General features: G+C 29.9%; 1 protein-coding gene across 1 annotated transcript; it reads left to right on the top strand.

Annotated features, from left to right (window-relative positions):
* The first annotated feature begins 5,218 nt into the window (after positions 1 to 5,218).
* LOC108485428 (beta-galactosidase 16-like) lies at positions 5,219 to 10,588 on the top strand. The gene is made up of 19 exons (XM_017789264.2): positions 5,219 to 5,676; positions 6,228 to 6,323; positions 6,435 to 6,547; positions 6,628 to 6,694; positions 6,797 to 6,889; positions 6,977 to 7,120; positions 7,276 to 7,370; positions 7,509 to 7,614; positions 7,743 to 7,827; positions 7,909 to 8,027; positions 8,128 to 8,292; positions 8,483 to 8,664; positions 8,786 to 8,877; positions 9,012 to 9,121; positions 9,239 to 9,343; positions 9,454 to 9,561; positions 9,659 to 9,804; positions 9,882 to 10,236; positions 10,321 to 10,588. Exons 1-19 carry the CDS (start codon positions 5,512 to 5,514, stop codon positions 10,429 to 10,431), a joined length of 2,457 nt encoding a protein of 818 aa, XP_017644753.2. The 5' UTR covers positions 5,219 to 5,511; the 3' UTR covers positions 10,432 to 10,588.
* The last annotated feature ends 1,554 nt before the right edge of the window (positions 10,589 to 12,142 follow it).

Here is a 12,142-nt window from a genome sequence, read left to right as displayed (position 1 = left end):
AAAAGCCCTCATCATTTCCTTGTAGTAGGCATAATTTTTGCCATCTAACATAGGGAGTCTTGTAACATCCCCTAACCCTTATCCGTCCCCGGAATAGGATTACGAGGCATTACCAGTCAATACAGTTCAATTATAGACATTAATTAAAATAATTGTTTACACTTATCCTAAATTTAATATATCGTCCCTTTAATGGGCCCTTGAAGTCCAATATGAACAGTAAAATTAATTCAAGACTAATTTAAAATCACTACGAATTTTTCTCAAAATTTCAAAATTTTCCTATCGAACAGTACCCACACGCCCGTGTGGTCTAGGGGACACACCCGTGTCCTTTACCCGTGTAACTCTCTGACTTATTACTTATAAACAAATTAGTTCCACACGGCTAAGACACACGCCCGTGTGCTAGGCTGTATGGACTCAAAATGTCTTACAATTCAAGTTTACCAACCTTGCAAATCATAAACCATAAGCAATTCAATTTCTAAACTTTTAACATGTTACATAATCAACTATAATCATTTGTAACAATATTTACAATAATATCCCAAAATGACCACTTTTAACATCCAAATGCCATTTACCAAAGGAAAGTACTTTACCACTTTGAGTTCGGGATCGGCTTGGATGCTAGTTGTTAATCACTTTCGTATCTAACCTGCGCACGGAAACAAACCGTACGCTGAGTATGCACTCAATGGTATTTATATAATCCGAACACTTAACAATATATCATACACTTAAATCATATGTCAATCACAATTATATAAATATTCATTACAAAAATTAAATCTTTTATAACTCACTCAATTTTTTTCTCATCTACTAACCTGATTAGCTTTCAAAATAAATTCACAAATCATTTGAACAATAATATTTTCCATTTGTATCTAGTTCAGAGATACTTAATTCACATGTCTCACTCATACTTCAGTTCAATTGTTCAATATCAATAAATAATATTCACTATTTATTTCTCAATCAAGTAATCTATTTTATTCCAAGCTCATTATCATCAATATTTTTCAATATCAATCACATATATCCATATAAATTCAATTCAATAACAATTACTAATACTTGCCTTAATTACTTACAATAACATAGAAACCAGGATATAACAGTTAATAATTAAAATTGATTAATTACCAATTCAATTTAAATTCAATACCAATGCTCAAATATCATATAAATTATAATTTCACAAATACTCAATTCAATATCAAATATACTACACTTATCTTAATTTTCTTACCATAAACATTTAAATTAAAATAAAACAATTAATAATTAAATTCGGATTATAAAAATACAAACCGTAATTTCTCAATTATTCTTCGTCCACATTTTCTTTTCCTTTCTTCGTAGATGCCTCGGGTGAGATATTAGCTACGAAAAATTAATATAATTTTCATAATCATTAATACAATACTAATTTACATTTAATATTTAAATTAGTTGCTCAATTTCTATTCAATTACAACTTTAATTTCAAATTTAATCTTAACTAAATTCACTTACTTTTCTATCTCAATTCATACTTTGTTTCTACTTAATTTTCAACCAAACTTAGACATAACTATCTAAATTTCATCATAAAAATCTAATTTCGAAATTCTTGCAATTTAGTCCCTACTATGTAAAACTAATAGCTTCTTTTACAATTTAATCCTTTAATCAATTCTAACTAAAAATTCTATCAATTGAATCCCTAATTTAATCAATTGTTCAACATGAACTATACTCAAAAACCTAAGAACTTCCAAAATCTCATCTTAATTTCTACAAAACTTTGCTCTAAAACTTCTAAAACATCAAAATTAAAAGAAAAGGACTTAATTAACTTACCTATTTAAATTCTAAGCTTTTAAATCCTAATTTCTCCTTTTCTTTTTCTTTCTTATTCTTTCTTTCCCACTGCCGGCGAAGCTTCTGTTCTTTTTTTCTTCTTTTGTTTCTTTTGTTTCTTTCTTTATATATTTATTCTTTTATTTTATTCACTTTATATATATATATATATATTAAACTAAATATCTATTATACAATTAACTACACATATTTTTCATTACATTTGTACATCATCAATATCATACACTTGTCATTCATCTAATTTATTTATCAAATAAAAATTTTATAAAATAATTAATTAACAAATATCAAATAATAAATATCTATTTAATAATCAATATATATAATAAATGTACATTATATACATTGTTACATTTGTATATTATCATCACCCTACACTTGTCTTTAATTTAATTTAATAATAATAAATAATAAATATCTATTTACTTAAATAATTAAATAAAAATATTACAATTGTATGTACATGATTTATCACACTTGTATTTTACTATCACCTTACATTTGTCAACTTATTAATTTATTTATCATATAAAAATATTTTAATATAATTAATAATCATAAAATATCTTTATACTTAAATTATAAGTAAATTATATATTTAAATTACAATTGTACAAATATAATTTTTACACATGTATATTTTTATTACCATACATTTGTATTTATTTAAATTGTTTCATAATATAATCAATTAATAATATATAATATATATACCTAAGAAAGATCTGAGATTTTCAATCTAATTGCAGCCTATATTTATCATTTTGGTCCCTTTTTTATTAATCTATAATTAAACTTTTACCTTTTATTCAATTTAGTTTTTTACTAATTACTCTAAATTAAGCAAAATTCACTTACTAAAAACCTAATTAACCACTCAATTAACTTTTTAAATATTTTTAATAAATATTTACAATTCATTTTTAAAAACAAAACCCAATAATACACTTTTCTGATAACCGTAAAATTCGGGTCATTACAAGTCTTGCGATTGACGTTCCTTCTATCTCAATTTCTACACTTAATGCATCAAGGGGTTAACTCTGATACCAATTATGAATTCAATGATTTTGCCTTTTAGATCTTCATTTAGTCGTAACTCGACAAACTTACTACAATTATAAATTATAAATGGAACATAAAAGTTTGATTATGCTTTTCGGAAACTTCCCACTTTGCTTAAAGAGTAGTCCAATATAAATAAACAAGTACCATTGTTTTCAAAACCAAACTAGACTGAACAATTAGACTGGTTGGGTTGAGAATTAGTTGGGGTACCAATCTAGAATAAGGGGTTGGATCAATTGACCTGCGAACCAATGGGATATGTTGAACCGATTTTCTCTATTTTAATATACTTTTAAATTATTTTAATAATTTATTTAATTGAATCGCACAAACCGATTGAATTGAGAACTGATGGTCTGATTGGTTTAAGCACCACGTTGGTTTTGAAAGCCTCGACAAGTACAAGATGAGATTTAAGCTCAATTCACTGACAAAGTTGCAACATCACTCCTATACTCAATTTAGATCAATCTCTCCTCTAAAACTCTTAGATCAATCTCTCCTCTGAAACTCTCCCATTGAAAGCTTAGTTGTAAACTTGAACAGAATTAAGTGCTCTGTCTAAACTCATCAATAAAACAATGACAAACCTTTTCTTAAATAAACGTGTAATGACATGCTAAAGTGCAATAAATATGAACCACTATCTCCTCAAAACTATTTAATTCTTCAAATATGAAAACTTCAATTACATTAATACTTTATTCAATTAAGTTTTCAATATGGACACAATTAAAATTATTTAATTATTTTATAAAAATAAAATTTAATACTTTTATTATACAAAATAAAATTCAATACTTTGTTTTTGTTAAATTAGAAAATGTATAAATTATATATATTTAAAATAACAATTTAATTGACTTTATATATATTCAAAGCAAAATATTACTGTTTATAGCTATCACTTATCTTAATTATAACCAGTTCATATTTAAATAAAATATTTTTACAAAATTTTCATGTTTAAAATTAATATCTATATATAGTCGGAAACCGAATTAAGCATCTTGTTAATATTTAAAAATATTATTATTTGGTTACTAAATTTTGAGGTATCTTGGATAGGTTGAATCTTTTATTAGACCGGAGTTTTGAGAACATTTCAATTCAAACTAACACCATTCAAAAAGAAAATTTAGGGAGTCTCAAGTTAGCATTGGAATATTCAACATGTTCCTCAAGAAGAAAATAATTGTGCAAATAACTTGATTAAGACAATTCATGATAGGATAATAAGACTTCACTTTTAGAAGATCTCCACTTGAGGGATCAGATTAATTTCTTTTAGTTATTTTACTTTGTTTCAAAAAATACATCTATTAATATTAATTTTTATATTTAAATTTAATAAATTTTATTTTATAAATATTACTTTAATCAAATTCATTAATTAACTTTTTCCATATTAATGACAATATTAACCAAAATTCATTTAATAAAGCTTCTCATTTTGGTGAAACGAATGCTCACCCAAATTTGACTTCAACATGGGGTGAAGTCACCCACTTATTAATGGGATAATATCAAATTTGATATCTTTTAATAATTAATTATTTAATTTATTTTTTATTAATGAAAAAAGTGTATATATATATTTTATCTTTCTTAAATAAAATTAATAATTTAATTTCAACCATTTTAATAAATATTATTTTTTAGTTTTAATTTTAATCCTCCTAATTTTTTAATTTTATTTCCAAATCCATTTGTAACTTCTTCATTTTTAATATAGTGATTTGTAAAGTTAGGAAAAAGAATTAAGGTTGATTTAATTGATGATTAAACATTATTTAATTATTAAAAAATACATTCAATGAATACTTACCCAAATTTGACTTCAACCAGAACCAGGGTGAAGTCAGGGGCAGGCCTTTGGCAACCTTGTTTAATGGGGTACTTTCATTAATAATTAATGAATTATATCTTGAACCCTTCAAAAAGTTGATAATTCAATTTAAACTCTTCTAATAAATAATTTTTATTTTTATTCCTTGAAACTTATATTTAATTATTATTAGAAAATTTTGGTAAAAAATTCATCAATTCCTTCCAATTTTGATATTGAACGAATTGGTCTCTCTTAAAAAGTCAAGCAATTAAATTTTATCAATTTCAAAAGTAACCAAAAATTTAGTATAGATTAAATTGTTATGATTTTTTTAGAGAGATAAATTTGCTCAATATCGAAATTGAGAAGGATTAGATTGGTATTTTTACCAAAAAAAAATTAGATTTGATCTATATAAAAGGAAACTAGTATGAAAGTAGAAGGAAAGAAAGGAAGAAGGTTATAAAAGCTTTAATGAACTTCCCATGCAAAACATCACCTCCATTACGCATAATAGGCAAATGCAGTCGCCCCAAAAAAAAGCCTTTCTTTTTTGTTGAAATTATAGTGTATGTAAAGTGAAACAGATTACCGGCTTTCCTTTTCTTATGTTTTCTTCCATTACCCTCCCTCAACCTCAAGAACCAATTCACAAATTCTCTGCGAATTTTCATTTAGTTGCTGGTCTATACTCTTAGATATGATTGAAAGCAGCATAAAAGAGTTTTAAACAAAAAGAAATGGGAAGTTGGTTGTTTTTGTTTCTTGTTGGGTTGTTTTTGGCTGCTTCTGTTAGTGGCGTTGGCTCTCGTAATGTAACGTATGATGGAAGGTCGTTGATCATCGACGGCCAACACAAGATTCTCTTCTCTGGTTCAATTCACTATCCTCGTAGTACTCCTCAGGTATGTATGTATGTATGTATGTATGTATGTATGTACAATAATCTTCACTGTTACATTAATCTTTGAACCTTTCTTGAATGATTTACTGGGTTTTAGCCTGGAAAAAAAAGAACAGAACTTGTTTGGTAAAATAGTCAAATACTTAATCTACAAGTTTTCAAGTTCGTGCCAAACTTTTTTTCTTTTATTGTTTCTTGATCTTCAACAGTTCACCAGATCGGTTTGACATTTGTTCTACATTTGGTGGTATCAATATTCCCGGTTTGACTGCTCTCTATCATGACTAAAATGCTTATTGTTCTTTACTGACAGATAGAATATTAAAATACTCAAATTGGGTTTCATTTGTGATGGTTTCAGGGGGATTCACTTGAATTTTTTAGTAGCTCACTGAGTAATTTCATTCATTTTAAGCACCTAAAACATGCCTTTGCTTTTTTAAACTAGTAACTATGGTTGAACAAGATCTTGTATAGCAATTTTGGTTTTTAGGTTTTCTTACATTTTCTTTAAAATAATCATAACATGGATTAATGCTAAATAACTTGCAGATGTGGCCATCTTTGATAGCCAAGGCCAAAGCTGGAGGATTAGATGTCATTGAAACCTTGGTGTTTTGGAACCTACATGAACCCCAACCAGAACAGGTTGCCATTAATAACTATAATGTTCTTTATCTTTATATGTATTGTTGAGCAAAAAAAGGAAGAAGAAAAAACCCCATAGATTGTAAAGAGGTTGAGATCATTGTTCTGCAGTTTGATTTTAGTGGACAACGGGATATAGTAAGGTTCATTAAGGAAATTCAAGCACAAGGTCTATACGCATGCATTAGGATTGGACCCTTTATTCAAGGCGAATGGTCTTATGGGTAATTAGATTACTTTCTGCAGACTTAAAAAACCTGAAATCCTACTTAATCTTCCTTGGCCTAAAGCTAGAGGTTTGCAGGGGTCTGCCATTTTGGCTGCATGATATTCCAGGCATTGTTTATAGATCCGATAATGAGCCCTTCAAGGTGAGTACTTCAGTTTCTTACTTGCTATGGAAATGTTCAGTTCAGGGTTCTGAAAGACAGTACCAATCATTGATGCTGCCCTTCTTTTTGGTATGATGGCAGTATCAAATGAAGAAGTTTGTGTCCAAGATAGTGAACATGATGAAAGCAGAAAAATTATACGCTTCTCAAGGAGGACCAATTATTCTATCACAGGTTTAAGTCCAGAAAAATGAAACTATTTTACCATTTTGTTTTCAACTAATACTTTTTTTGTGACTCTAGCTGTTTCTTTGAATGCAGATTGAAAACGAGTATGGAATGGTAGAGGCCGCATTTAGAGATAAAGGGCCTCCTTATCTTCGTTGGGCTGCAGAGATGGCAGTGGGGCTTCAAACTGGTGTACCATGGGTGATGTGCAAGCAAAATAATGCTCCTGACCCTGTGGTTGGTCTTCAATCACTTCGGACAGATTTTATAACCCTGATTATACGTTCCCATGATAATAATTTTGAATGACCTTCCATAATAATTTGAACTCTTTCTTTGAGTTGAATTTCCCCATCAGCTTTTCATTTTTCTGTACAATTGAGTGGTGATAGATTAACGCATGCAATGGGAGGCGATGTGGGGAGACATTTCCTGGGCCTAACTCACCAAATAAGCCAGCAATATGGACAGAGAACTGGACAAGCTTGTATGTTTTTGTCGATATCTTTGTATCTTTCCCTGTGCATTGATGTTTACCGAGTTAAAAGTATACAAACAAATACTATTTGAGCCCTTTTTATAGATGAGATCTTTGAAAAGATATATTTTTTAAATTTTGATGAAGTTATCAAGTATATGGTGATGAACCAGACATCAGATCAGCTGAAGACATAGCATTCCATGTTGCACTATTCATTGCAAAGAAAGGCAGCTATGTGAATTATTATATGGTATGAAAATCTTTTCTAGATCTTCACCACTTGGTTAAATTTGTATTTCACATATTATTTAAGTCCATGGTCATATGGAGATGAAATATGAATCCAGCTAATTGTATAGCTTTAATACCTTGTTGTAGTACCATGGTGGAACTAACTTCGGAAGAACTGCTGCTGCGTATGTACTGACAAGTTATTACGATCAAGCTCCTCTTGATGAGTATGGTAAGTACAAATAAATCACATTTAACCTCTATTCAAATCTCTAGAATGACAGCTTTTTTAACTTGTTAAGATTTCTTTCAGGTTTGTTTAGGCAGCCAAAATGGGGCCACCTTAAAGAGTTACATGCTGCAATCAAATTTTGTTTAAACCCTATGCTCTCTGGAGTATATACCAGTATGGCTTTGGGAAAATCACAAGAAGTAAGAACATTGATCAAAATCGAACTCAAGAATTTTCTCTCTTTTAAACTTTTGGGGACCAACTAATCAAGAACATATTTCTAACTTTTGTTGGTAACAGGCCTTTGTTTACAGAGGGAATTCAGTCGACTGTGCTGCTTTTCTGGTAAATAATGACACAAGGAAGACTGTTGTAGTAACATTTCAAGATTCATTGTATGAGCTGCCTCCGAAATCAATCAGCATCCTACCAGACTGCAAGACTGTGGCCTTCAACACTGCTAAGGTGTAGTTAAAATCCAAAATGATCAATTTTGCATAATTTGAGAGTTAAATCATACATGAATACTGTCATCTTATGCCAAGTTTTTTCTTAAATACATATCCATACATGGATATGAGGGTGTGATCCTCAAAAGCATACCATATTAGACAGCTACCTATATCTAACACTCACTTCAAAGTCTGGATAACAGGTAAGCACACAATACAACACCAGAGCGGTGGAAACAAGTAAGAAGCTAGATTCAATTGTAAAATGGGAAGAATATAAGGAAACTATCCCTACTTTTGATGACACATCTTTAAGAGCCGACATGTTATTGGAGCACATGAATACGACAAAAGACAATTCAGATTATCTTTGGTACACCTTCAGGTAAGGTTCGAAAGGGGTTTTACTTCATTAATCAAATTTGATTGTAAACTTTAAGATGTAACCTGCCTTCATGTCTGAAAATACTTGCCATATAATCTATATATTTCTTTAAATATGTTAGGTTTCAGAATGATTTTTCTGATGCTGAATATGTGCTTAATGTGACCTCTTCTGCCCATGTATTACATGCCTTTGTAAATGGATCATTTGTAGGTGAGCCTTATAATAATCACTTTAAGCAGTTTTTTTTTTCCTGAAGATTATATATTTGAATTTAATCTTTTGATCCTGCAACAATGTGATGAGAATCTTTTTGTTTTGTTCCTTCATTGTACTTTCTTCTTTAGGTTCTACTCATGGAAGTTTTAAGACTAAAACTCCCATCCTAGAGATTAAAATTACTTTAAATAAAGGAACAAACTATATCTCCTTGCTTAGCGGAATGGTTGGATTACCGGTAATCGTCAAATACTATTCCCTTGTTTCCTCATATCTTAATGAATAATTAATGTATAAGTGTATACATCACATGTCAGCTTAATCCTTATAGGTTTACCTTTGATTGTCTTTATAGGATTCAGGAGCATACCTTGAGAGAAGGGTGGCTGGAATTAACACTGTGAAGGTTAAGGGTGAACATGAAATTAAGGACTTTACCAGATACTCATGGGGATATCAGGTATGCATGCAAGCATGCATGTATTAATATGGCACTAAGGATCCATGTCAGAGTTGCTAAACAGATTAATGACTGAAGAATTTACTGATACAAATGAATTTCTTCTGAAGGTTGGATTGTTAGGTGAGAAATTACAAGTATATACTGATTCTGGATCAAATAAAGTAAAATGGAATACATATGGAAGCTCAACTCATCAGCGGTTAACATGGTACAGGGTATGAAAGGCTGTTTTATCCTAGTAATGATTCAAAATTATGAACTTCACTTGAGATAATCATATCATTTAATTTGTATTCAAAATCCTGTTTTTAGACTCTGTTTGATGCACCAGCTGGGAAGGATCCTGTGACACTGAACCTTGAATCCATGGGAAAGGGTGAAGCCTGGATAAATGGCCAGAGCATAGGTCGATATTGGGTCTCATTTCTTACTCCAAAAGGGATTCCTTCACAAACACGGTAACAGCAAATTAGACATTCATTTGCATTTCATGATTTGTCCCATTGTTTTGATCTTTAATGTCCTTTCCTTTCAGGTATAATGTGCCTCGATCCTTCCTCAAACGAACCGATAACCTACTTATTATCCTAGAAGAAGAAAATGGATACCCTCTTGGGATTTCCATCGACACCATATCGATAACAAAAGTGTGCAGTCACGTGTCCGAGTCACATCTCCCACCGGTAATTTCATGGCAAGGACAGAATAAAACAGAACATAACAACAGCAAGAAGCACCACGGAAGGCGGCCGAAAGTCCAGCTCCAATGTCCACCTGGAAGGAACATTTCTAGGATACTATTTGCAAGCTATGGTAACCCTACTGGGGATTGTGAAAACAATGCCATTGGAAGCTGTCATTCATTCACTTCTTTACCTACCATTGAAGAGGTTAGCTTGAGAATAACACTTCAAATATGTGTATATATATATGCCTGTCTAGTTTTCATGGAATTTGACTTTGACACTTGACAGGCTTGTATGGGAAAGAGGATTTGTACCATCCCTGTTTGGAGTAAGAAATTTGGTAATGATCCATGTCCAGGCATACCCAAAACTCTGTTGGTTGATGCACAGTGCACATAAGAGATCACAGTTTTTTTTTTTTTTTTTTTTTGTATGGTCAATAACAGATTCTCATATCATTCTTGGAAGTTAGACTTAGAGATGTTAATTAATATAAACCTTTTCATTTCAATAGATATATATAAATTTGTTGTTAATCAAAAATTAAAGTCGTAAAGCAACTCTTGGTCATGTCCTTGCTGCCATTTCCATGGTTTTTACATGATTAAAAATACGAAAAGAGCACTTTTCTTTTTCTAGGCAAATTGACTGAATTTAAAACCCAAATTTAATCCACTTTCAAAAAAGATTGTGACTTTATCCTGCATTGATAAACATATTTTTCTTTCTATTATCGGGGAATGTTATTTGAGTAGAATCGGATTGTCTCGTCAAATTGATTAGATTGCGAATCAATTGAGTATTGATTTTGAATAGATTAAATTGGAAATAAATATGTTTCGATTAAATTAGCTAAAAAATCAGTTGAATCTATTAAAATTTAGTTGAACCGAAGGTCGAATCGATTGATCAATTTTTTTTTAATTAAACCAATTATATCAATTAAACTGATAAATTAATAACTTAACCAATTTAACCGCATATCTAATACATGAGTGATGGAAACTAATAAAACGAATACATTTTTAATATGTGATGTGATGTGATTTTATATAATATTAAAATAATATCTTTTTAATATGTGATGTAATGTAATTTTATATAATACTAAGAATAATGTATCTTTTAATATGTGATGTTTTAATATGTGATGTGATGTGATGTGATTTTTATTATTAATATTTTGGTTTTGAGATATAAATGAGATGTTAATTATTCAAACTTCTATAGAATTTATAATAACGAATGCTTATGCTACATTTAGTTATTATTGTAATAATACAAGTAAATATATATATTTTAAAATAGTTAAATTTAAAATAAATAATAGATTATAAATTTAAACTTGTAAAAAATTTATAAAAATGAGACTTTAAAATAGGAAGGAAATTTTTCATTTTTTCTTATAAACAAGTCATATTAGTGACTAAAATTATCAATTATAATTAATTTATAGTTAATCATTGTCTCAAATATTTATATATATTATCATTGTTCATGATTTGATTTCATTACTTATGGACTTGACCCAACTATTCATAGGATTGACATTCTGGGTAGGCTTTGGGCATGTTGAACATGTGTACAGTTCTGAGTCGCTTGTTAGACCTCGCTACCCCCTACATGCGAACTCCTCAGGTATATGCGAGCTCGGATCACAAGCTCCATTGGCTGCGCTTTCGCTGTATGCCTTACACATACCCATTTGGCGAGGCCTAGTCGAATCGTGGATAGATAATCGGGATGTTATCCGAGTTTCGAGTTGATGATTATTGGTGTATAACAAATAGCTTCTACATCTAGAATACAGATTTGACAAATGGAGTCAACCTTTATTTTTGTCTTCCACAAATTTTCATTTGTAGCCAAACCATTCCTATCAATGTTTCGAGAAGATGATGCAGTCCCTACAACTCTCCTATCCATACTCTCTTTAAATATGATACCCTGATTTCACTGAGTATTTACCATTAGTCTCTGTTGGCCAAATAATTCTGTCATTTCCTCCTCTACCATTCACCATTAAATAATAATAAATACTAAAGAAAAAGACATAATACATACTTCCAGGAGATAGTTTCGTGTACACTTATCAAATATAATTTTTTCC

This window comes from Gossypium arboreum, chromosome 6 (genome assembly GCF_025698485.1).
Source record: "Gossypium arboreum isolate Shixiya-1 chromosome 6, ASM2569848v2, whole genome shotgun sequence".
NCBI classification, from domain to species: Eukaryota; Viridiplantae; Streptophyta; class Magnoliopsida; order Malvales; family Malvaceae; genus Gossypium; species Gossypium arboreum.
This window is presented reverse-complemented; position numbering and strand designations above follow the sequence as displayed.